The sequence below is a fragment of the Hemitrygon akajei genome, chromosome 18 (genome assembly GCF_048418815.1).
Source record: "Hemitrygon akajei chromosome 18, sHemAka1.3, whole genome shotgun sequence".
Classification (NCBI taxonomy): Eukaryota; Metazoa; Chordata; class Chondrichthyes; order Myliobatiformes; family Dasyatidae; genus Hemitrygon; species Hemitrygon akajei.
Genome location: NC_133141.1, coordinates 23,251,026 through 23,278,936, shown reverse-complemented (window position 1 = coordinate 23,278,936; position 27,911 = coordinate 23,251,026). Strand labels below are relative to the sequence as shown.

The 27,911-nt window shown below is 40.9% G+C and overlaps 2 protein-coding genes across 4 annotated transcripts in view; both read left to right on the top strand.

Moving 5' to 3' along the window:
- LOC140741196 (vitamin D3 receptor-like) overlaps positions 1-15,465 on the top strand; it is a 197,243-nt gene extending 181,778 nt beyond the window's left edge. For all 3 annotated transcript variants that reach the window (XM_073071091.1, XM_073071093.1, XM_073071090.1), the window contains one exon: positions 839-15,465. In XM_073071091.1, coding sequence (XP_072927192.1) covers positions 839-1,098 — 260 coding nt within the window. In that variant the 3' untranslated portion in view covers positions 1,099-15,465. The remainder of the gene's footprint in view (positions 1-838) is intronic.
- A 1,869-nt stretch (positions 15,466-17,334) lies between these two features.
- Positions 17,335-27,911, top strand: part of LOC140741194 (uncharacterized) — a 43,675-nt gene continuing 33,098 nt past the window's right edge. The window contains exon 1 of the mRNA XM_073071088.1: positions 17,335-17,437. Within this exon, the coding sequence (XP_072927189.1) occupies positions 17,350-17,437 (88 nt within the window). The 5' untranslated portion in view covers positions 17,335-17,349. The remainder of the gene's footprint in view (positions 17,438-27,911) is intronic.

Sequence of the window (27,911 nt, the reverse complement as noted above, 5' to 3'; positions counted from 1 at the left end):
GGTTTTGTGAAGGGGGAATCTTGCCTGAGAAATCTGTTGGAATTCTTTGAGGAAGTAACAAGTAGAATAGACAAAGGATCATCAGTGGATGTTGTTCACTTAGATTTTCAGGAAGCTTCATGCTGCACATGTGGCTGCTAAAGTGTTACATTATTTCCTGGAATAAACATTACAGGAAAGATACGAGCCTCAAAGAAGATTGGCTAACTGGCAGAAGCAACGAGTGGAAATAAAGGGGCCCTTGTCTGGTTGGCTGGCAGTGATAGTGGTGCTCTTAGAAATTTGTGCCAGTTGTATGAGAATTCTGGATGCATAAGTCCCGGATAAATGAGCGTTTACTGCAATTACATTTACATCAACAGTCCAAAGACAAGTACTTTTAAAGCATCATCATCACAATAACCACAGGTTCATAAAATTGTTACAATGCGGAAAAAGCCAATTCAGGTCATTGAGGGCATTCCAGCTTCTAGCAAAGTTAGTCATTCTCATTCTGAATTCCCCTGCTCAGCAAGATCCTGTGGTAATGACCCGATTGTTGTTTATAGATTGGTATTTTTTGGTATACATTAGTCAGGGCACTAGGCTACTGCTCTTCTTTGAATAATGTCATAACTAAGTAGAAACATGTGAGTTTTAACATCTCACATGAAAGACAGTATTGTATAACGCTCCCTCAACTTGCAGTGGCATGCCAGCCCAGAATACACATTGGACCCCTAACCTTGAGAATAGATTTCACAACATAACTTATTCAAGGTTGACATTATCGTCTTCTTTGTGTTTATGCCACTGTGAAATCTGTTTTATGACCTATTGTTCTTGTCTGTATCTCCAGATCGTCCTGGATTACAGGACCGTGCTGAAGTGGAGCGTATTCAAGATGGGCTGTCTGAGACTTTGCAGATGTACATTCGGGTCAAGCATCCATCTCCTAGTAGTCGGTTGTTGTATCCAAAGATGATCCAGAAGCTGACAGACCTCCGGAGCCTGAGTGAGGAGCACGCCAAACAGTACCGGTTTCTGTCTTTTAATCCTGCACATACCATGAAACTCACACCACTTTTGCTTGAGGTCTTTAGTAATGAAGAGAAGTGAATCACTTTCTAACGTATTTGGTTTGCACAGGGTAGCAGGCTTGGTGGTGCATCCACAGCATTTCCTTTGAAAACTAAGAATCCAGTCATTAAATATGGTACTGATTAAGCAATTCTAAATTATTAAACCACTCATTTAAAGAGAGAAGAGGTGGGGTGGTATTTGCAAAGTTCTGAAACAATTGCCACCTGTACAATGTAAACTCAATAATAATGGTAGATTTCCCCCTCATTGATACATACTTTTTACGTGTGACTATACAAGAGCAATGACAGGAAATATGGTAAATATTGATGTATTATTGTATATAAGCTACATGCATCTGATATGTTAACTAGCCACAATATGAATACTGTGACCCATCATTGCTTGCAGCACGTAACAAGTATGTGCAGTTATTACAAGGGAAAGGTTTACCATTAAATGAAAAAAAAACCTGCAGATGCTGGAAATCTGAAATAAAACTAGAACCTGCTGGAAGTGCTCAGCAGGTCAGGTAGCATTATTCTTCAGAACAATAAAAAAAAACTTTTTTTTTGCTAGCCTTGGCTATGTTGCCCATAAACTTTGGAAAGGAAAGACTTTTTACAGTTACATTCTAAATATGTAACTTATTAGAAATCCCAAAACTTAAGTTGGATTCAGAGGGAGCAATTTTCCTTCTCAAAGACAAGAGAACCAACGTTGTCCATCCCTTATTCAGTACAAACTACTACAAATATCAAGTGCAGCTTTGGAAGTTTGTACTGTTTCTAAATGCCAGCAAAAAAAATACCTACCTCTTGGTCTCTGAGTGTTAGGATGTGTTGGTCACTGGTGATGACTGAAAGGAAACTGATATAGTAATTGTTATAATCTGCACTTCTGAAGTCCAACTTAAAATATATTTATAAAATATATAATTTTAAAAAAATATTTCCAGTACTTAATTGAGAAATTGTGGCTGAAATCTTGGGAGGCTCTTAATGTCCTCTCAGGTCACCAGTATTTCTACATACCCTTGGGAAGAAGGGGTGAGTTTTCATCAACTTTTTCACAAAACTAGATGTACACTTTCAACAAATCTGGGTCATATATCACATGATGTCAAACATTCTCTTATTTTTATGACTTCTATTTAAAAATTTCAGTTTAGAGTTTCCTGCTTTTCAAGAATGTATCCTGTGAATGTTGGTTTTTAAACTCAGAAATGTTTGTGCTTAGTTCCTGCTTTGTACTGGATTAGTTAATCCACTTATGGTAGGGGCATTTGGTCTTAACACCTTTAGTTGAAAGAGAGGTAAACAATAATGTCTGCTCCTGATAAGTGTAGGTCCAGCTGGAATAGCATGTTGCTGGATGAAGACTTGAGTCTTATAATATTTTCATAGTAGAATTTCCAGATGTGTTGGCGCGTGACCTAGTGGGCAAGGCATCAGACTAGTAACCTGAAGGTCACTGGTTCGAGCTTCAGCTGAGGCAGCGTGTTTGTGTCCTTGAGCAAGGCACTTAACAACACATTGCTCTGCGACGTCACCGGTGCCAAGCTGCATGGGTCCTAGTGCCCTTCCCTTGGACAACATCGGTGGCGTGGAGAGGGGAAGGCCTGCAGCTTGGGCAACTGCCGGTCTCCCATACAACCCTTCCCAGGCCTGCGCCCTGGAAACTCCAGGCGCAGATCCATGGTCTCTCGAGACCGACGGATGCCACCACCAGAATTTCCAGTTGCCACTAACCATTTAGACTAAATCAACAACAATCTCTTGAGTTATGCAACGCAAGGCAAAAGGTGACTGTAGAACTGTACCCCCGTGGGAGTTCACGCCTTCAGATAATGGGTAAAAATTATTAGGAAGAATACACATTGCTCCACTTTCCAATGATTGGGGAAGCCATTAATATTTATTCTCTCTTACTGTGGATTTTAGAATGAACTGGAAATGCTGCTGTGACATCAGGCTGACCTGTCAAACAGATTGTGACCTTATTGTCTGTATATTGCATAATATGCACTCACTCTATATGTACATAAAACAGATGTAGTACTTAGATTTGCTTGTGAATATCCCACCCTGTCAATCAGCTAGAGTCCCTGTGCAGCAGCAGGTATTCTATGCACTTATTCTCTGGAAGCAAGTAACATTGTTTCATACTCAGGAAACCGCATTCCCTTCAGGTTTTAAAGAAATAGAAATGTTTAAAGATATCTGTTTTGACCTTTGTGGTATATTCACTTATATCAAGTACTGTGCTGAACTTAGACTCGGGGAGTTGAAAATATACAAATAGGTACCCTAGTGATTTGAATCTTAGTAACTTGCAAAAGACAATCCTTCCTAGCCAGTGTCAAACTGGCCGATGCTTACATGGGTGTCCTGCACTTGCTCTAAACTTTACTTTTGAAATCAGTTACAAATGATAGATGCAATGATTCTTACTGCCTTAAATATTGAAAAGGGAATTTGAAATTAAAATTGAATAGAACGTATGAATGACATCAAAAAATTGCATTTACTTGAGTAAATAAACAAACAGCACTTATCAATAAATAGGCAATTTTTTAAGCATTATTGGGATAAAAATAATTCCAGTGTGTGTGATGACAACCCTGGGGAGACAATGATTCATAACTGGGTGAAAGCAGTTACTGGTATATACATCATAATGGATCTCTATATCATTCATGTAAAAGTATACCACGGGCAAGAAGCAGCTTCTGGACCTATGCAAGTTGACAGTTAGGAAAAATGACTGCTTTATTTCTAATGGAGCATGTTTTAGGGTTATCTCTAGAGGCTGTATTATAATGGACATTGACTAGAAATTCAATCACGTAATGAAAAGTGTTTTCCTCTGGAATGAAATGCAGTAGTGACCATTTCTAGATCATTTGCAGGAGTTCAATCGAGTGTATCCAGTTCTGAATCATCCTTGCATCTCTGACGTGATTTTTTCCATTATAGTCATGCACAAGATCCACATGCAGCCCTCACCCGGCTTTAACCATTCTAGCCATAATTCCCCCAACTCCCAAATTGCACTAATTCCTTCCCCCTACCCCATCCCTATCTATACCAAGACTGCAATCCACACAATCACCTACCCTCCATCCAAACCTCCCCAATTGTCCTGACCACCCCCTCGATCTTTTTCCTCTCTGACCACCGCTCCAGCCCTCAACCACTAGTCACCACTGTTGGTGCCCCACTGCTGGATTCACATGAATTTCTAGGCTATTGGTAACCTAATTTCAGCACAAGATGATGAAGAGACCTGTGTGAACCATCCAAAAATAGCTGAGAATACATGGTTATTTTTTCATCCAGCATGTTTTATACTTGGAAACTGACATTCTGGGTTGGGAAAAATAAATTTACCAAATAGAAATCAGGAAAGTAAATTTATATTTTGTAAAATGTATAGTTTTATCTCATACAAAAAGAAAAGTATATTTTATAGAGGGTTGTTATTATTGGGTAAAATAAGAGAGTTTTACTTTAAGAGCAGAACTTTTTATCCCCTCCTCCGAAAGTTACAGAGCCTCTGTTTGTGAGCTCAGTTCTGTAGGTGTAAAAAAGTGTAATGTTATTTCTGATTTAGAAGATATTTGTTCAACGTATATGTAAATAGCATCCTGCTGCATTATTCAGGGCTTGCTTGACTACAAAGTTAATAGTTTATGCTGATGATGGGCAAATCTGCAATTAAATTGTAATGAAGTGGTGCTTTTTCTTTAATGTCCTGGTCACATGTAGATACATCTGTTCCTAATGAACTAAAAATAATCCTTCCACATCCCTCTCCCAAATATTACACAACTGTATCTTTATTTTTAAAAACGTAAGAGAATTTATATTCTATTAAGCCAGGAACTGCACAAGTTCTTTTCATAACTTGGCAGAGTAGGAATTTTTTTAAATGACTCATTTGCATATTGCTTCATAGATCTTCTTCTGCTAAAGTTATTTTTATAATGTTAATCCTTTGAGGGATGTCTGTATTGCTTCATTCCACATCTTCTTACCACCGCAACAATACAGCCCAGCTCAGTGAGATTTAGGGAAATCATATTCTGTGCATTCATTTGTGGTTTGTCCATCATCATTGTCAATGAAGACCTCAACACCATTAATGATGGTGTCGAGATTAGCGCTTGATTTGGATTTAAGTGAGGGAGAGTTGCGCAGAATATTATTTTATCTATGTGAATACTGTACTCACAAAGTCTTCAAGTTCTGCATTTTGCACTTAATAATGTAGGCATATTTTTGGCATATTTAATTCCTCTTGTGTAAAGACCAAGAAAACCAGTAACTAAGAATAGGATTGATTGAATGTATGGTCTCTGCTTCCCATTATACAAAGAGGAGCCCAAGTGCCAGCTTAAGGAACAGTTTGGTTGTTTCATGCTGTTACCTATCATCTATCAGATTCACATTCTGATGTAATGCTGAATATATAGCAAACCTCATAAATTCACTAAACCATCAGAAATATTTTGTGAATTCAGTTTAATTGCAGTCCAAGTTAATGTCTTTGACAATGCCTTGCTCCCAGCTGGTACTTTGGCTATTTCTCTGGAACTTTACAGATCCTGCCCAGTTTACGAACACCCAACACAGATACAGCCTGTACATACGAAAGAACAGTTGGGAGACTGATGGAATGGATTTACCAGCTGCTGCAAGTCTGCATGTGGGTACTGGCTTTGCAGCTGCATTTCGGGTTACGAACAGCTCACAGGAATGGAATGGAGATGACCTGTATACTGGTTTAGTATATGAAGAATGTAGTAACAGGAAAAGATAGATTTGTGTTATCCTTTGAATGTTATGGTCCAACCCATTTAAACCACATGTTCAGTGTCTCCCTTCATATCACAAAAAAACAGTGCCAGAACGCAGGTTCAGGAGTATTATGCAAGAGTGTATAACACAGCCTACTCATAATATAAGATATATTAAGGATAATGACTTCTGCAGAACCTGTTAAACTAGAATATACTTAAACTACACTAGATAGAAGATGTAGATCACATGACACTGAATAGATATTTTGTTCTTTTGGAGCTGGAATTGTGTTAGGAAGTATATTTTTAGCAATTGCTCGATCATCTGCATTGCTGATTATAAGGAAGGTAATTATTTGAGCACAGGTTTAATCTGTTCTGACAAGCTCCAGGTGCAATCTTCCTCTTTAAGTAATGTCAAACACAAAAAACAGCAAAGCCAGAAGAAAAGAGAAATGTATAGCTGCATCCTTGACTGAGGTCAGTGGAGGGGATTTTTTTTTACCCCAAGCCATAAGAGTCACATATTCTGTAGGACTCCAAGATTTTCTTTGAGCTGCAAAGATAGCTTCTTTGATAAATAAGTAAGACAGAGAACCTCAGCCCACAATAATGAATATTCTTCTTTCATATTAGATGTTTACTTTAATATTAAGCTCTGCAAATGTATCTTGATTTTTATTTAATGATGGCTGTGTGCATATTTTAGTTATCACACCCACTATGCACTCCAGAAGGGAAGATTTTAGGACAGCGCTATAATGAAAAAGAACCACAGCGCTACCACCTATCTTGTGTCAAGTGCCTTAATTTTAATCATTTTATGTGGAACATGGTGGATTTCCATAAATCAACCTCATCCATATATTGTTAGATACTAAACTCACATTGAATTGTTGGCCCATGTTTTAACTAAACCTCAGATTCTTCTCTTGGAGCATTTGGTCTGCACTATCTGCCATCTTAACTATCATTTAGACTTTGGCCAAGTAACATAATTTTAATTATTTCTAGCTCTGCAACTGATCAAGCCAGTCCATTATCATAGAGCTAATGCTTCAACCAGTACAGTTACATATAAAATATTTTATGGCACCTGTAAAGTTGTCTGTGTTCTGGTCTCTTAAGCAATATTGCCAAAGCACGGATTACCCAAGCGTTTGCTCTGTTGCTCCTTATTGAACTTCATTGCTAAATTTGTCTATGTGACAACAGTGACTGTATTTCAAACTTTAATCATTAGCAGTGGAGCTGTTTGGGACATTGTACTGCATATTTCAACTGTGTTTAAAAATCTGCCAACCAGAACTAGTGCTGGTTATGGGGAGATCACGGAGAGGGTAAAGGTTATTAGCTTGGTAGGACCAGGGCAAGTTTGATGAGAAAAGTAAGTGGCCCAACTTACTAGGTGTGTGGTCAGGCAGAAAGATCAGAACTGGGGGAAGTCTACAAGAAATATTGCAGTTGGGTGAAGGGATTGGTGGAAACAGTGCTGTTTGAGGAGAGTATATAAGAAAGAGTAAGGCTGGGGGAGGGGTAGGATGAAGTTTGCACCCTGCATCATTTGTGTGTGCCTAAGGAGACACAAGTGGGATCTGGGGTGGGAGAGGGTGAGTGGGAATGGTGAGGAGTTCAATGTGTTGGGAAAATATCCAAAATGATGCAAAGTAACTGGGCAAACATGAGGAAATCTGCAGATGCTGGAAATCCAAACAACACACACACAATGCTGGTGGAACACAGCAGGCCAGGCAGCATCTATAAGGCAAAGCACTGTTGACGTTTCGGGCCGAGACCTTTCGTCCTGACCCGAAACGTTGACTGCTCCTTTCAACGAATGCTGCCTGACCTGCTGAGTTCATCCAGCTTTTTTGTACCCCTCAATTACCTGCTCCTCCTCCTAGATTCTACCATACCTACAGACTTGGGACGGTTTACAGCACTCTGTTAACCTACCAACCTGCACATTTTTGGGACATGGGAGGAAACTGGAGCACCCAGGGGAAACCCATGCAGTCATTATGAGAATGTGCAAATTCATCAGTCCAGATGAAGCGTTTCAACCCTAAGCATCAACTGTCCATTTCTTTCCATGGGTACGACCCGACCTGCTGAGTTCATCCAGAGTTTTGTGTGTCACATTTGGTCATTTATCAAATTTCTGACAGACGGATCTCCCAGTGGCCACCCATTTTAATTCCACTTCCCATTCCCATTCTGATATGTCAGTCCATGGCCCCCTCTACTGTCGCAATGAGGCCACTCTCAGGTCGGAGGAGCAACATCTTATATTCCATCTGGGTAGCCTCCAACATGATGGCATGAACATTGATTTCTCAAACTTCCAGTAATGCCTCCCCCCCCCCCCCCTTCACCATTTCCCATCCCCTTTTACCTCTCTCAACTTGCCTAAATACCTGCTGATCACCTCCCTCTGGTGCTCCTCCCTTTTGTTTCTTCCATGGCCTTCTGTCCTCTTCTATCAGGTTTCCCCATTCTCCAGCCCTGTATCTCTTTCACCAATCAACCTCCCAGCTCTTTACTTCACCCCTCCCTTCTGGTTTCCCCATCACCTTGTGTTTCTTCCTCCCATCCCTTCTAACTCTGGTTCCTTATCTTTTTTTCTCCATCCTGCCAAAGGGTCTTGGCCCAAAACGTTGACTGTACTCTTTTCCATGGATGCTGCCCGGCCGGCTGAATTCATCCAGCATTTTGTGTGTTTTTCCAGAAGAAATTAATCACTGTGATTCTGAAGTGTACTTTTCACCATTCAACACTCTTAGCCTAATCAGGTTGGAATTGCACTGTTTCCAGAGCAGGACCCAGCCAAACTCTAGGAACTTGACTTAGGAGGGGTTTCTTTGCTTTCTCTTTTTAATATCACTCGATATGTTCACAACTTGACTCAACATTTGTCACACCCTCCCCTCCTTCCACCACCCACCACTTTGCCCCAACCAGCTGCCAATTGTGGACCCAGACCCTAATGTGACATCTAAGCCTACTTAACTTACTAATCACATCTCCTTCACATTGCACCCACTCCACTGCTGCCTATTTACTGAAACTTGAATATTGCAAAGTTTCATCAAACTGGCTTTAAGCTGTCAAAAGGCTTGAATTACCAAAAACTCTTGAATCCTTTTGTCTCATACAAGATGTACTAGTGAATTACAAATTCAGATGATTGGGATATCACCCTTTGGAATGTGGGACAGTTAGAAGATACTGTGTGAAATTATTAACAGAAATTGTAAAATTAAATTGATACGAATCTTACAGCATTCGCTCAGTTTTCTTTGCAGTTTGTTCAAATAGTGATGGCACACAGATGTCTTCATCTTTACATTTATTCACAATACTATCTGATAGAAGATCATCTGTCACTCACTCCCTCTAAGTTCCTTTCAGGCTGCATGTTTGAGTTTAAATATATTTGTTCTTGGCACTATATGTGAATAAATTGCCATAGTTGATCAAAATCACATATGTTTTGAGCCATTGTTATAGTTTGATGTTTGTGGAAATAGAATTTGTTCCATCGGCACCTACTCCCCTGCAAAAGAAACAACCATTAATATAACGTAAGAACAAAGATGATTATCAACCTGGAAGAAAACTCTTGGATAACATCTATATATTTTTTTAAAATGCTGTAAAGCATTTGTATCATTGAGATGTTATGGCAATACACTTTATATAAGAAATTAAAATAATCTGTAGTAATCTGCATAAAGTTAATTGACTTAATATTACTCAATATTCTAAAACAATTGACAATGTATTAACACAATTTCCATTGGTCATCCTGTTTTGACTTTATAGAATTCTTTGATTTCATGTACATTTTGAGTAAGTTGACAATCAGATCCAGCAATTAGACATTCAGTTTATTAATAGGTGAAATAAATAACCTTGAAATTAAATGCTTTAAGAAATGAATATAATTAATTTAACTTGACTGAATAGTTGTCTGGGAAAATAAGGTGGATTTCGCAGAGAGTGGCTTTTGGCGATGAAGTTCTATTTACTGGTGTCAAGTGTTAATATAAGTGGGGGTAAGGGTGCGGCTGCTAAAGTGCATTGTGTAAAATATAATTTGTAGAATTTTATATTAGGATATTTGTGTCTGTTACATGCTGTTTTAACAGAATTATTACTCCTATCACAATGTTGCCTTAATGAAATAAAGTAACTTTTAAACATAGATGGGAAGCAATTCTGCAAAGAGATTGAGATGGGATGGGAATCTTCAGATGTTTAAAGATTATCAAAATTGACTAGTTAAGTGTATCTTTTAAAATATTCCTCATTCTTTTCATACTCCTGTTTCATGGGACCTGTTCTTTGTTTTTTTTTAAAGCTATATGTATAGTCAGAGAGATCTTGGACTGAATCAGGTCAAATGATTGTGTTTCCATTCCTTCCTATGATTGTATATGGTGCATGTAAATTAATTAAGAATCTTGGACTCCAACATGGACCTGAGCTAATATAGAAAAAGAAAAAGATATGCTCTGTACTTGATACTGAATTCTCATTTGATTGAAATTAATGATGCTTGGTAAATGTTCTGTTTTTATATCCATTCAAGGGATGTGGAGTTTGAAGGCTGAGCCAACATTTAATTGCCCATCCCTAGTTTCCCTTGAGAAGGTGGTAGTGAGCTGCCTTCTTGAACTACTGCGGTTGTCGAGGTGTGGGTATACCCCTCGATACTGTTAGGTAGAAAGTTACCAGCAACAGTGAAGGAATGGCGATTAATTTGCCTGTTAGAATTACAGGGCAGATTTGTATTGAATTAATCTAAAATTTCCAGTCTGTTGATGGTAACATTAAAATATGCACTAGAGAAAATAGTTATAATGTTGCACAGCATGAAGATCGGGTTGAAACAGCCTCTGTTTCTCCTGAAGCCAGTTTGCTCTTTCCTCAAGCACACATCAACAGCATCTGTAATCTGCTGGACAATGACTTCGGTGAGAATCTTGCTGGGCACTGACAAAAGTGCGATGCCACACCAGTTGTTGCAATCACTTAGCGCTCCTTTCTTGAGGATCCTAACAATGACCCTCTTTGTCCAGTTCTTAGGTACTTGTCTCCATTTCCTGATGTGGTTGCAGGATGGCTGTTGCAACTTTTGGTTCAGCTTTGAACAATTTGTCATGTCCTGGAGCTTTGCTGTTCTTTAATGATTTAATTACAGCAACAATCTCTTCTTTCTTGGGTGGATCTGTGTTGATGTTGAGGCCCTCTGTCGCCTCTTGTATATCAGTTTTTTCATCTGGTGATGGTCTATTCAGTAATTCTCTGAAATACTCCATCCATCATGCTTCTTGCTCTTTCTTAGTTGTCAAAAGCAGACCGTTCTTGGTCTCATACGGGACCACTAGATCTGGCCTGGAACTTTCCACATACCAGTTTTGAAATCTTGTATATATTTCCCTGGTCACCTCGATTGGTTGCTTCTTTGGCCTGCAGTGCAAGTTCTTCCATGTAGACTCTCTTATCCTTTCTTACAAATCTCTTCACTTTTTTGTTAGCTAGTTGAATAAGACCTTAAGTCTTATTGACTTTGCATCTAGCACTTTCTTAATTTTCCATCTTTCTTCTAAGGCTGCCCATGTTTCTTGCTGCATCTATTCTTTGTTTTTCTTTCCAGCTCTGTATCCTAGCCAGGCCTTGCTGCTGCTCTCCTTGAAGACTGAAGCAATCCATTTCCACATTGTGTCAATCCTGTCTACTGACAAATCCTCATCAAGGTCTTGCAAGGCCTGGAATCTGTTCCTAAGCTGAATGGTGAAGGCAGATCTCACTCTTGTGGCCTTGAGTGTCTTAAGTTCAAGATGTCTTTGTACATGTGTTCTGGTCCCAGTGCATCTCAGCTTGACTTTCATCACTGCTACAACAAGGTGGAGATCACTTCCTGTTTCTGCTCCTCTCTTCATCTTTAGATCCTGCAAGGATCATCTCCACATACTATTGGTCATTAAATGGCCAGTCTGGTTCTTGTCACATCCATTGGGTGAGCACCATGTCAGTTTGTGGATTTCATGGTGTGGAAAGAGTCTCCCTCCTATAACCGGATAAGTACCAGCAGGCGTAATGGGCAGTAAGTAAGAGAAAATGTTTAGACATGATCATTTTGTGTAGAAAATGAAAGCAACAACATACATACCCATTCATTGCCATCAGTGACAATCTAAGGAGTTTGTGTTTCAGGTCAGTGTTATGCATGCTTTTAAAAATTGGGAGTGGGATTAACAAATATCACAAACAAATGATTATACATGGGAGAGAAGCTGAAGTAAGATTTGACATCTTACTCATTCATAAAAATAGAATTTGAAGATCATTGCCTACACTCGATAATTTTTTTTACTTCAAAACCACTCAGTCCATATTTTTATAGAGTGGTTGGAATCTGTAGTATGCTACCTGAAGGAACGGTGGAGACAGATATTCTCACAACAGTATGACATATTTGGACAAGCACTTGAATCACCAAGATATTGAAGTCTATGAACTTAATAGGATTAATATAGATAGGCGTAATAGCTGGTGTGGATATTTAAGGCCAAATGGCCTGTTTCTATGCTATACAGCTCTGTGTTGGCGCATGGCCTAGTGGGCAAGGCATCAGACTAGTAACCTGAAGGTGACTGGTTCGAGCCTCAGCTGAGGCAGCGTGTTTGTGTCCTTGAGCAAGGCACTTAACAACACATCGCTCTGCGACGTCACCGGTGCCAAGCTGCATGGGTCCTAGTGCCCTTCCCTTGGACAACATCGGTGGCGTGGAGAGGGGAAGGCCTGCAGCTTGGGCCACTGCCGGTCTCCCATACAACCCTGCCCAGGCCTGCGCCCTGGAAACTCGACCGACGGATGCCACCACAGCTCTGTGATTCTATATTTCAAATTATTTGCATATTTCCTTAATTGTTTTACTTTGCTGAAAATTAATTTTAATTTGTTAGGAATCTTGATAAAAATGTGAATTTCTGTTCTAGTGGATTGGTAGTTCAAATTAGTGTTCATCAATCAATCAGCATTGAGATTGGAGTTATTCTTGGTAGCCCTACTAATCAATTTCTTAATAAGCTACCAACTAATGAAAGATACATCAGGAAATATTATGCAAATCGTGTGGGTAGGTTCCAATTAGTGTGAGAAGTTGCTTGTTAAACCATGACTTCTGGGAAACAAAAACACCAGTCTGAAAGCTTTTACACATATCCAGTGTGTGTACAAATTGTGTTACTTTTATAAGGAAAAGAAATGGACAGACAGAAAAAAAGCAGCGGCGCTCTCTAACCACTGCAGGCCTCATCAAACCACATGCGAGTGTCAGGGAGATGTGTGGTCATCATGTCCTGCTGAGAACTGAAAATTGTGTACAATCTCTACACTCCATGAGGAGAGAGGTTGGCCCTATCCAACATAAGAATATTAAAGGGCTGTTCTATGTAATAGATGGGATAAGAAGATGGATTTACCAATAACCTACCTCACACATAATGTGAAGGAATTGGATATCTGCATATGTCAGCACTACCCATTGTATACTGTTTGTAAATACACTGACAAACCATTATTAACTACTTCAACTTGCATAGGAGCATTTAGGTACGCACCAAAAGAGTATGTGTGCTTTCTCTTAGATAGGATTATTGACACTTCAGCTGCCATGCTAAGGAATGTTTTGGCAGCTATCGAGGCCTGCACAAATCGTGCAAGATGAATGTTTAAAATTCAGCTCCTGAAACTCATCCAACCTTGGAACAACATGATTCAATATTGCCACTGACAAATAACTGTTCCTTGTGGGTGATTTTTGTTAATATATCTCTGTCTGAGCATAGCCATTGAATCCATGGATCTTATGTTCAATCTGTGGTTCAGAGAACCTGTTGAACTCATCTATTACTACAGGTATTAACTTCAGCTACCTCTGGATATTTCCAAACCACACAATAATAGATTTTCTTAATGTCATCTACCCCTCATGGATTGATTGTCATTCTTTGTCTTGGCTCACTTTAGTTACTGACAGTTGTCAGGTATTTTTGCAGAGGAGCAAACCGCACGACTGACATTTGAGAGCCTCATTTACACCATTCTCTAACTCCCAGTTGTTTTTGGCTTTTTATGTTTCCTGTTATTCTGTCAGTTGTTAAGGATGTCATACTCCATTATGAGTTTGCATTTTTAAGGATAAGGAAAAGTATAATACTTAAAGTGTATGATTCAGTGGAATGTAAAAAGAATCAGTAGGCTATAGCATCTTCAACTTGGCCCTAAATTCACTAAAGTTCAAGTTGGAGGTTGAAAACAATCGGTAGGGTATGATGTTGAAGATTCCCTGCCTCCTAAAATTATATTGACTATATTCATTTAAGATAATCCAAGTTTACAGGATTTCATAAAATGTGATTCCAGTACTTGATAACTTAAACATTTGGAAAGGATGTGTGGTGTTTGAATCAAATTCAAAATCTCCAGTTCTCTCTAGCCTCTAAGATGTCAAACAGTACCTCAGCATTAACTGATTGAGTTTAAATCCCTTGCGGTCATTTATATTGAAGGAGAGGCCACAACATCAAAAATAGAAGAATAGTCAGGGACAATCCTCAACCCTGATGGTTTATTGGTTAAATAATTCTATTGTACTGAGCCAAATAGACCAGGTATAATCCTTGGTCTCTGTTGAAGTAGCTGCTCTTATCAGGATTAATTGTGACATCACTTCAATTGACCGCTTAGAGGGACAAGAAATGAGTCAGATTTCTAGTTTGTGTGTGTGTGAGAGAGAGAGATTTGTGTGTGCTAAGTATAGTCTGCCATGATTCCCATTGTTGAATAGTCTACTGACACTGCAGACTTGTACCAAACTCCATTACAAGTTAGCACTTTTAGGAAGGGTAGGGGAAGGTGGTAATAGTTTAAGAAAAATATTAGACAGAATGTTCTGAATACTAAGAATTGATGAGCTATAGCACCCTATTGATTTCAAAGAGTGAGTTTGACTTTAGCTTAAATTTATAACTACAAATGTTGGAGATTTTTAAGTTCAAATGTACTCCTTTTCTGCAAATACAACTAAATTAAAAATATTATTTATAGTTTTCAATGTTAGAAACCTCTTGTTTTTCTATATTATTGTTTAGAAAACAATCAAAATAGTAGATGCTGGAAATCTGACGTAAAAACAGAAAATGCTGGAAAAAGATCAGTTGAAAATCTGTGGAGAGAGAATGTTCAAAAGCAATGACTTTGTTTTCTTGCATGTTTGCATCTGCATTGTCACTTCAACTTGCAAATGTTATAGTTGTTTTGTACAGTGTGTGAAGAAGGTTCCCAGCACTCTGCAATTGATACTGTTTTTACTTATATCCATAAAAAAAATCTAGTTTTCAATTGATTGGTTTCACACTTGAGTCCTTTCTGATTTGAGCCAAATTGGTTTTGTTCATTTTAAATTGTTTTGACAAAAGTGTCTTTGTATTTCCTTCATGTTTTGTTTCACTTTATTGTAATTCTTTATAAAGAATTATTGTACAGAGAATGTAATTTGAAACTCTAGTAAAGATATATGAAAAATATATTTGTCTGTTTTTGCTTTTTTGATTTATTCATAATTTTAAAGTTGCTTTTCCCTTCCTCTGAGTTAACTTTATTTTCAATTTGTCCTCATTACAGCAATGTTTAATTTTAAGGACACTGTTTCTGGGTCTTTGGCAGCTTGCCAGGAAAAGATCCTTGTTTTACATAAGCTCTGCCTTTAAATGTTTAAAACCACTGTTGATTCACCTGAGCCCACCTGAACACTACCTGAGCCCATTTTATTCTCCCCACCTTCCCATCCGCTTCCCCTAGGTTCCATCACTCATCTACACACTGGGGGAAATTTATAGTGGCCAAGCTGTACATTTTTTTGGGATGTGGAAGAAACCCAGAGGCCCATGCAGTTACAGGCATTACATGCAAACTCCACATAGACAGCACCAAAAGAAAAAAATGAACCCGGGTTGCTGGAGTTATGAGGAAGCTGCTCCGCTTCTTGTGCCGCTGTTCGGCCCCTAATCCTGATGACCCATTGTTGTCATGTATCACACTCCAAAGAGGGCAGACAACAATTTTATCTGATTCTTGAAGGTATCAATATTCTCCTGAACACAGGGCCCAAGGTACTGAGCTTAATTAAACAGATTTAGCATGAGAAAACTCACATGTGTCTTTCTTTCATAAGTTCCAATCTCTTAAGTGTTGTGTTTGTGAAGGAAGTGCACTCAGGGACCTACTGGGGTAGCAGAAGGATTGCAACAGGGACTGTTTAATGTTTAATCAAATCAGGAGAGTAAGGGTTGGCCACCGGATGAGTTGGCAAAGAGTCAACTGGGCAGACTGAAAGAAGATTGCTTAGACTAGATTAAAAGTAGATCTGCCACAGCAAACATTAACCTCACCCATGATTTTGAATGCTTTTGAATCAACAATGGATGAACAGGGAGGTCTGTAGCATGGATGTGAAGTGGGTGATGCACAAAATGGAACTTGGTGGAGTCCCAGTCTGATGTTCTGCTGTAAATACCCATACCTAGTTGTCCTGGAAGTGATCAACAATAGCCTGTCCCAGGACAGTGTGAATTAATTTGCCTGGCAGCAGTCCAAAAAGGATCCGCACAGGGAAAACATCTCCCCTCCCTGTGTTCCATGTTTCTGAAAGCAAAATAGCATCGCACACACAAGGAACTCACACTAGGAAGTGCCAAGTTGAATTTGGTGACTGACCTGAAATTACCTGGAAATAATAGTACCACGAGGCTCAAGGCCTTCCATCCTGCTGCAATTGGACTCTTGAACAGACTTCTCATGATCTAAAAAAATAAACCCTTGATCTCTCAGTCTACCTCATCATGGTCCCTTACACTTTATTTATCTACCTGCACTTTCTGTGTAACCACAACACTATATTCTACATTTTTATAGTACCAACTCAATGTACTTGTGTATGGAACGATCTGCCTAGATGACACGCAAACAAAAGCTTTTCACTGTATCTTGGTACGTTACAATGATAAACCAACTATTAATTATGACACAAGATGCCATTCAGCCCATTTAAAAAAATTTCCTAGTATGACAATCCCGCCAGTACCAACCTAAGGTCCTTCGATCTGTTGACTGTTTTCCGGATGTCAGTCCTGTCGATCTGCTCTGGTAGAAATCATGAGCTCCCTGCCTTTACTCTGTCAACTGTGCTTGCAAGCGACTCAAGTATAACAATCAAGAGATAAACGTAAAATAAATACGAGTCAGCCAAAACCAACGCCAAGTCTTAGAGCGTTTATTGCAATAACACAGACGCATTCACAAACAAGAGAAAATCTGCAGAAGCTGGAAATCCGAGCAACACACACACAAAACACGTTTACAAACTTAATTCCCCGTGACGTCATGACGTCGTGCGCGTGTCCCTTCGGAAGATGGCGGCGGCGAGGAAGTTGTGGGGAGTAGTCGCATTAAGCAGACTGCTGCAGGGGAGGACATTCCCGTGCGGTTGGAACAGACGGTGTAAGTATATGTTGGTGCTGGAGGCACAGCCGTTTCTATAGACGCGCATGTTGCGCGATTCCGGCTGTGTCCAGGTTAAAGGCTCGATTTTTGGATGTCCCGCTACGGCGAAGCTGTAATGTTAGGTTGACAACCAACATTGCAGCTGCACCTGCAAAGTCTCATAATCAGTGATGTGGTGATAACATGTGCTGGAACTCTTCAGCGGGTCAAGTTGAATCAATGAAGAGAGAATGTTAAACGCCAGCTACAGTTCATCATCATAATGTTGCCGCCGGCAGCCCATTCCACGCACTCACCACTCTCTGCGTACAAATCTTACCCCTGACATCTCCCCTGGACATGTTTAGCACAGCTTTGTGGGCCGATATTGTGCTGCTGGATTTCTATGTTTCTATGCTGGTTAAATAACAAATCTGACTAGGATATAAGAGTATAACTTCACTCCAGTTTTTTATGTAGTGTCATGGAATCTTTATTGCCCAGAAGAGAGAGTATATAGGTACTTTGGTTTAAAATCGAACCAAAAGAAATCTCATCAGGTGGCATACTCGCACAACTGCTGCCTCACAGTTGTAGTGAGTTAGTTGGGTGTTGTGACCTTGGTAAATTACCCCTAATGTGTAAGGTAAGGAGTAGATTATGGGGAGAACAGTGTAATGACTGGTGTATGATATGCATGGATTTAATGGGCTGAAGGGTCTGTTTTCTTGCTGTATGCTAGTGGTCACCAACCCGTCAATCGTGATCGACTGGTCCATCTTTGAGACTTTCCCAGTAGATCCCAAAAAAAAGAAAATTAAACACACTAATACTGTTGAGAGATTGTTTCCGGGTTGTGGGGTTTTAGTTCCGTTCTTTCTGGCCAGTGCACATGCGTGTAGCTCCCCCGCCACGCAGTACACAGTGTACTTCAGTGGTCCCCAACCACCGGGCCGCGAGGAAACGATACGAGTCAGCTGCACCTTTCCTCATTCCCTGTCACGGCCACTGTTGAACTTGAACCCACGTGAGGTCATCAGTCGCCTAAACGCAGTGATCCCCTCGAGCCAGGGATCACTGGATGGCCTCGGGCAGCCGGCAGGAAGTGCCATTGCTACCGGCCTGGAGCGCGGACAGATGGGCGCTGCCTCTAAACCTGTTTAGCACACCGAATGTTCGTGGGGAACCCGGTGCTAAAATATTCACAGACAACCTAATTCGGGCTCAGCATTTCATAAGTAGCAGAGCAGCTACCTCGCTGCGATCTACTGAAAGTCATCCCTTGAGACAAACTTTTGTCGGCCGATAGATAGATTCAACTGACCTACAAGAGGGGCGGGTGCGTGCCCTGTCGCACTCCTTGCTGGGTCGGTCGCTCTGTCCGGATTGCGACCGCCGTGGCCCTGGCATGGGGACCTCCGGCCCTGACCTTGTCCTCTCACCCGACCCACGACCAGCCGCAGCTGGCGGGAGGCTGGAGTTCGGGCCAGGAGGCTGTCTAATGAGGCAATGAAGCCCTCAAAACTGCTTTGGTACCCTGAGTCCAAGCACCCTGCACTTAAAGACAAACCCGTTGAGTTTTTTGAGCGGAAAAAACGTGAGCAAGTGGGACAGAAGCTAAGTGCTGAGAGCCGCAAAAACTAAATTGTGGAATAGACTGGACATAAGGAACCTGCTTTGAGTATCAGTGCATTCCGGTCGTGTTTAACACCCCCCCCCCCCCCCCCCCCCCCCCGGTCCACAAGAATATTGTCAATATTAAACCGGTCCGTGGTGCAAAAGGGTGGGTACCCCAGGTGTTTATACATTATTTCTACTTCCGGGTTGCGGGGTTTTACTTCTGGTCTTTTCTGCCCCGGTGCGCATGTGTGTAACTAAACGATCTGGGGTCGATCTTGCCTTTCACTAAGGCCGAGGTAGGGGATCTTGGACTTAAAAAGGTTAGTGACCACTACTGTATGCCTATAAAGTGGACTATTGGGTCCAGAGCTCCCCAGTACTCCACTGCAGCTTCAGCTGAAGTTACCACACATGTAGACAAAGAAAATGTAGGCCACCATTTGTAGGAAAGATCAGTTTAATTCTGCTTGTTTCAGCATTGGGAGCCAGTGGCAGTAATCCTCCATTTCACTGTTGCATCTCCTGAAACCATAGCTAGAGATCCTTTGCGCTAGCAAGGTGTTGTCAGCCTCTCACCATGCCACCTCCCCTCCCTTGTCCATTAACACAACTTTCTATAGAGCTGTCAATGGGCTGTGTCTTTTTTTTTTAGCTCATGTTCCATGTGAACTGGAAGCAGCTGTGTATGTTGATCTATGGCTTGGACTTCATGTACTAAGAGCAGTTGGCCCAGGCTGACCTGAGCCAAGTTGAAGGGCTGCAGCTGGGACAGCAGGCTGTGTTTGGCATACTTTTCACTGTATGTCACCCTAAATTTAGCATGTACATTTCTCTACCGCTCCCAAGCTCATGTTCGGTCAGGAAGAGTTTAATTAAAAAGTACAGGAGGAGTAATATTCTCCAGATTCTTTACATTAGCTTATTCCCAATTTGCATAATGTAACTGCAGTGTGCACCGTCTACAGTATGCGCTGCTGTAACTCACTCAAGTTACCCCTCAACACCTCAATGTACATCCACCGAGGACAAGGTAAAGTGCATGGGAACACCACCAACTGCAGATTCCCCTCCAGGTCACACTCAATCCTGATTTGGCAATCTATCACTGTTCCTTCATTGTCATTGGATTTTAAATTGCATTTAATACATTTGATGAAGTAGCAATCGAGCAACCGTTTTGTCAGGGGTGGTGTCAAACTTCTTGTGTTGTTGGAGTTGCACTCAAGTGAGGAAATTTTATCACATTGTGCTTAGCAGAAAGGCTTTAGGGCATCAGGAGCACAGGATCCCCAACCTCTGATCTTATCCCCATAGTATCTATTTAGCTGGTCCAGTTGATCTTCTGATCAATGGTGAACCTCCCAGAATGTTAACAATGTTAAGCTGGCAATGGTAATATCAAGAGTAGTTCTGTCATATCAGAGGCACTTTTATGGCATGAATTCTACTTGCTGCTTATCAACCCACGTCTGAATGTTGCCACAAGCAGTCACGGACTAGTTCATTGTTGAGGAGTTGTAAATGGAATTGAAGTGTGCAATCATCGGCGATAATTCCTACCACACCTTATGCTGGAAGGAAGGTCACTGATGGAGCAGCTGAAAATGGTTGGGCCCAGGACACATCCCCAAGGAACCACAGCCTCTTTCTTCCTTTAGACAAGGAAAGACTCCAGCTGTTAGCATGTTCTCTTGATGCCTAGTTTTCCCAGGGCATCTTGACACCAGACTTGTTCAAATATTGCCTTGGTATCATGGGCAGTTATTCTCACTTCTTCACTAGAATTCAGGCCTTTAGTCTATGTGTGGATTAAGATTGTGACAATCCCCAAACAGGGCATTAGTGAGCAAATTATTGGTGAGTAATTACCACTTGAGAGCATTGCCAACATCATTTTCTACTAGTTAGCTGATGGGAGAGTGGAGTAATTAGGCAATAGGTGGCTTGATTGGATTTGTCCATTTTGTGAACACAAACAATTTTACACGTTGTTACAACACTGGCATTTACGACACAGCTAGTTCTGGCGCACAGGTCTTCAGTCTTTGCTTTCAGCTGTTTCCTGATATCACATGGAGTGAAGTAAGTTGAGGGGAGACGGGTTTATGTGATGGGATCTCAGGAAGAAGCTGAGATGGATTGTCTACTTGGCACATCTGGTCGAATGCTTCAGCCTTGTTTTGGCAATGATGGACCCTATTGAAGATGAGTTCTTGGAGCTCCTTCCTCCTGTTAGTTATTTAATTGCCACCACCAGCACCACTCTTGCCCCTCCCCCATAGCCTCAACTAGATGGAGTAGGACTGTAGAGCTATGACTTGATCCATTGGTTCAACATGTGGGATGATGATAGAGTGTAATCAGGATTCTCTCTCCCTGTCTGCCATCCAGCCAAACTTTAATCCCAAACTGCAACTTGTGTTTCTCTAGCATTTCCCCTTCTACATCAGAGCTATTCCATGTTCTTGTTCAGTCCCCCTATAGTTTGAACCTATGTCCTCCTCACACTATACCCTATTATTAAAGCTGAGAACAGAACTTTGGTGACAAATCCTTGTATTTAAAAAGAATTGATTTGCATGGACTAACCGGGGAAGTACCCCAAGCAGTGATTTTTTTTTGGAGGGGGGAGAGCAGTATGTAATGTTATTTTCACGTTTACAGATTTAAATTTCAAACTGGATGAGAAGACTGCCCACAGTTGCTTGGACCTGTTCAAGAAAGAGACGGGTGTCATCTATCGCATGATAGGTATTGACCCAACCAAAGTGCCAAGGAACCCAGAGCGCTTCACAGACTGGGCTGTGGTGTTGGCTGATACGCCTCTGTCATCTGGGAGGCATTACTGGGAGGTAACAGTGAAACATTCACAAGAGTTCCGAATTGGTGTGGCAGAGATTAACATGTCCCGTGAAGAATGTATTGGTGCCAATAACTGCTCCTGGGTCTATGCTTATCTCCAAAAGAAGTGGTATTCAATGTCCTCTAATGAGATGATACCAGTCAACTTCTTTGGAAAGCCTGATTGTGTTGGCTTTCTCCTGGACTGTGAGGCCAAGAAGCTGAGTTTAATAGACATTGAGAAACCTGCTGTTGTTGACACAATAACGACAGAGTTCAGAACACCACTTGTTCCAGCCTTTGCACTTTGGGACGGAGAACTCTTAACACATCCAGACCTGGACATTATACAAGGCATCTGAATCTCTCTCACCTGCCAGTCACGATGCCTGATATCTGGCCTTCATTTTGCTCACTGTGTGCTTGTCAGTCATTTTTAAAGATGTGGCTTCTTTTGTAACCTAGCTCCAGTTAAAGCTGTATATGCAGTGTTATCCTTTGACTTTGTATGGTATCTTGAAAGCACAAGTGACTGCTTTACCCAGCTTTGAGTGCAGTGTGATTTCCACAGCCAAGGGTGTTGAAAACAGTTTTTAAAAAAAGACAAAACATAATGAGAATTTGATCTTTGTTAGCAATAAACTGAAGTAAAAGATATTATATTTTGGCTTTAGGTGATTGCATAATCAATTCTGGAAATGCTAAACATTAACGAAGCAAAACTTTATCACTTTTTTTGATGAGTTCCTAAACACAGGAGATGTATGGAATGACAGTGGCATCTAGAATTGTAATCATCAGTATTCTATCTGTTGCACTGTGATATAAAAAATTTATGCAACAGCAACTTGCATTTATATGGCCCCTTCAAAATAACAAAACATTCTTTTTGTTGGGCTTAAGATGGTCTGCAGCTTGAAGCAGAGATTATCTGTGATCTCCAGAATGATTCTGGAAAAATTAGAAAGTTTTGGACAATGTTATATGTGGTCCAGCCATATGTGGCAGGTGTGCCAAGTTCACTCTTGTTTCAGTGATACTACTGATAACTGATAAAAGCTCTTAATTGCAAAGACAACACACAAGCATTTACACTCTGTGCAGTATGCTACCCATCCAGACACACACAGTGGTCGGTTTTGCAGTTTCCTTCCAAGCCTGTGACCTCCCCTTGCAAGTGTTGATCCTTGGGTCTATGTAATCCCAGTTTCTGCTGTTGTTTCAATGTTTGATAAGGAGTTAAGCCGTTTCCAAGGGCCTTCTCATTCCTATTCCTTCTCACTTGAGACACTTATCACATTGATATTCCAGTTCAGGTCTACCCCATTTTATCCACATTTGTCCTGTTGTAGCTGGACTAATGATACATTGACTGTCAAGTTTTCCACACGACCAATTATTTAGTACTCTGGTTATTGGTACCGAGCCACGGGAGCACACAATTTACATGGAGAGGTTGAGGGAGCATAGAAAGTCAATGAACTTGAGAGTGATGCATAATTTGCTCTTGTTTTTATCACTAACTGAGTGGAACACAAACTTGGCTGTAATTTACATCTGTTTATCAAACTAGCAGAATGCTCAGGACTGACTGTTCTTGTGAATTTTGGATTATTTATGCTCAGTGAGGACTGCTACCGGCAAGGAGTAGAACAGATTTTTTTTTTAAAGCATTGAGCCAGAGAAAGCTTCTGCAACTCTTTGAGGACTTGAAAGAACAACTTTTGATGTACCCATGCAAAGTTTACCCTATTTTTCCCCACTTTCTCTTTCCATAACCGTGCCCAAGTAATTTTGCCAATCTTTGCTGAATACCGGTCACACTCACTGCACAGTGGGCAGTACACAGTAGGTATGTATGTTTCTTCTCATCAGATTTGAGTGTAGGGCCCTAGGTATTAATCCCACTTTTCAGCTCTTGTGCTATAGCCCTATAGATTACAGTTCTCGTAGGAACTTCTGAATGTGGAAGTTCCTACCCTATGATTGTCTCTTCAGAAAGAGCATAACTAATTGCCCATGCTTACAGGGATGCACGGCTCTATAGTTGATGCTTTGTTCCCACGATCCCAGAACCTGACCAAAACATAATAACCCAGCAGGCTGAGAGAAAAATAAGTGGGCACTGTAAATGTATAGGCTTGCAAGAAGAAAGAGATACAAGAGGAGGAAATGTAAATTTGTAAAAACGTTTAATTGTCTCTTACCTTCTCTGAATTCTCTGGCTGTCAACAAGATTTACAAGTCAATACATAAATATCACTGGTTCCATCAAATCCATAATTCTCCTCTCTGAAAGTGTTAAACCTCAAATCATAAAATCTTTTCACTAATCTTACAGAAACTAAATTTCTCCTTTAAAAGATTTTTATTTGTTATATATTTGAACATCAAATAGATCGACATTTTGTAATGACTCTGGGCCAGTTACCTCAGGAAACTACAACAATGAAGGTGGTACAATCAAAGGAGATACCCCAGAAGTGGAGGGTGGAAGTAAAGTTGGACAGTTAGATATGTAGAATTGACTAGTATATTTACCCCTTGAAGTCGTAAATGTAAGGTTGACAATATACCAAACAAAAAGGAGGGGGCTGGTAGGACCTTAGTTTAAGATCAAAGAAGAAGCTGTAGAGACAGCTTGTAGTATCTTTAAAGTACAGTCACTGCACGGAGGTGACTGAGTCAGTTACCAGTATTCATTTCCATAATGCCATAAGATACAGGAGCATACTTGGGCCATTCAACCCATCAGGTTTACTCAGTTATTCAATCATCACTGATTATTTTTCCCCAACCCCACTCTCCTAGCTTCTCCTTGTAACACTTAATCCCTTTACCAATCAAGAACCAATTGATCTCTGCCTCAAATACACCCAATGACTTGGTCTCTGCAGACCTATGTGGCAATGATTTCCACAGATTCACTACCCACTGGCTTAAATTACCCCTCATCTCAGTTTTAAAGGGGGGATTCCTTTATGCTGAGGCTGTGCCCTTGGACATAGACTCTCCCCCCACCCCCACCCCCCAAATAATGGAAACATCCTCTCCACATCCACTCTTCTATCCAGGCCTTTCAGTATCTGGCAAGTCTTAATGAGATCTCTCTGCATCCTTCTGAACTCCATCAAGGATAGGCCCAGAATCACAACAGGCTGCTCCTTTCATTCCTGGGATTATTCTTGTGAAACATTCTTCCTCTGGACCCTCCCCAGGGCCAGTACATTCTTAGATACAGGGCCCAAAATTCCTCACCGTATTCCAAACACAGTCTGACCAATGGCTTTTAAAGCCTCAACAAGACCACTTTGCTTTTATTTTAGTCCACTTGAATGAATGCTAATGTTACATTTACCTTACTTACTGCCAACTCCACCTGCATGTAACTCTTAAGGGAATCCAGAACTAAGACTCCCAAGTCCCTTTGCACTCCCAATTTTTGAATTTTTTCCCCACTTAGAAAATAGTTTGTACCTTTATTCTTCCTAACGAAATGCATAACCCCACACTGTATTCCAGATTGTTGGTAGATTGATCCCCAAGACAGTCTTAAATACACAGGGTTCAGCTGTTGTATTATGGCTTTTGTAATCTTCCCTGAATAGGAAGTTCAGTTTTGTTGCCAATTATTAAATTCCTGGGTGATGCTCTTGCACAACCAATTGTGGCTCAATTCCAGCCCATTAGAAAGATAGGTAAGGATAAAACCTACATCCCTTACCTCCACGAATGAGTGAAAAATGAACACTTTCCTTGATTCCTGATTAACCTTTCACCAATTAACCATAATCTACATCCTCTGGTTACAACTCGATGGCACTCAACAACAATTGACCATAATCTACATCCTCTGGTTAGCGACCTCATGTTTAGGGTCGAGTCCTTCCTGTTCACCCTTTTAGGACTGCTTATAATTTTACAAACTTGAACTAAGATCTTCCTCCACACTCCTCTATTGGAATGAAACTAGTCTCAGTTTAGCCTTTTTCTCCCCCTGAAAACTAAGATTCTCTAGACTTGGCAACATTCTTAGAAGTTTCAAGAGCCATCATATCCTACAGGATCTTGTAGTTACTAAAACTGAATGGTCCTCTAGCTGAGGTCTAATACATTTCCAGCTTGATCCCTTCCTGTTCTTATATTTTAAGCTTCAGACAATAACCTCAAGTATTTTGTGTATCTTAATCGCCTTATCCTGTCCTGCTCTCTTTCTGGGATCTGTGAGGATGAACTCCAAGGTTTTGTTGTTCGGTATCTTATGGATTACTATAGATTCAACATAGGAGGCCCTTTCAGCCTAGAGCAACATATAAAATGCTGGAGGAATTCAGCAGTTCAGCCAGCATCTATGTTAAGTAAACAGTCAATGTTTCAGGCCAAGACCCTTCATCAAGACCATTTTAATCCAGAATCTATTCTGGCCCACAGCAATCCCATTCCCCCTTCCACCCCAAATAATTTTCCCTGTAACCTGATGACTGTACTTTCCCATCAGTTCTCCCAGATTCTACTATACACTAAGGGTTAATTAATAGCAGATTAATCTACTGACATGGCTTTGGGGTATGGGAGGAAACTGGGGTACCCAGAGGAAACCTACACAGCCACAGGGAAGATGTACAAGCTTTCCATAAACAACAGAGGTCAGGAATGAACCTGTGTCATTGGATCTGTGAGGCAGTGGTTTTCCCAACTATGCTTTGTGTTCCCTTCCAAGTGCAATACTGTATCTGGTGCTCCCAGTGTGGCCTCCTGTATATCAGTGAGACTCGACATAAATTGGGAGATTGCTTCGCCAAGCATCTACGCTTTGTCTGCCAGAAAAAGCAGGATCTCCCAGTGGCCACCCATTTTAATTCCACTTTCCATTCCGACATGTCAGTCCGTGGCCTCCTCTACTCCTGCAATGAGGGCACACTCAAGTTGGAGGAACAGCACCTTGTATTCCGTATGGGTAGTCTCCAACCTGATGGCATGAACATTGATTTCTCGAACTTCTGGTAATGCCCCCCCCCCCCACCCCTCTTCACCATTCTCCATTCCCATTTCCCTCTCTCACTTTACCTGCCCATCACCCCCTTCTGGTGCTCCTCTCCCTTCCCTTTCTTCCATGGTCTTCTACTGTCTCCGATCAGATTCCCCATTCTCCAGCCCTGTATCTCTTTCACCAATCGATTTCCCAGCTTTTTACTTCATTCCCCCCCCTTCACTGATTACCTACTAGTTTGTATTTTTCCTCCCCTCCCCCACCTTCTTACTCTGACTTCTCATCTATTTTCTCCAGTCCCAATGAAGGGTCTTGGCCTGAAACATTGACCATTTACTCTTTTCCATTGATGCTGCCTGGCCTGCTGAGTTCCTCCAGCATTTTGTGTGTGCTGCAGGTATTTCCTTCCATTCCCTGCCAGTTTATGTGCCTGTCTAAATGTCTTTTAAATGTTACTATTGTATCTGCTTCCACTGGTAATGTGTTCCAGGCACCTACTACTGTAGAGAAAAAGATTACCATGCAAATATCCTTTAAACTCTTTCCCCTTACTCTTAAAGCCCTTTACATATTTGACATCTCTACGATGGAAAAAAAAACTAACTTGTCTGAGACTCAATTTTTATAAATTTCTATCAGGTTGCTCCTCAACCTCCAGGAAAAACAACCCAAGTTTGTACAACTTTCCTTATAGTTAATACCCTTTAATCCAGGCAACATCCTGGTAAACATCTTTTGCACCTTTTCCAAAGCCCCCACCTCCTCCTTGTAAAGTAATTATCAGAACTGTACATTTGGCTAGCCACAGCACGACTTCCCAGCTTTCATACTCAATGCCTTAACTGATGAAGACAGGCATGCCTTGCAACTTCTTTATCACCCTATACCCTTGTATTGCCACTTTCAGAGAACTCTGGGCTTGCAGCCCAAGGTCTCTATGTACATCAATTTTCCTTAAAGTCCTGCCATATACTGTATACTTATAGATTTGACCACCCAAAGTGCAACTCCTCACACTTGTTCAGTTTAAAGTCCATCTGC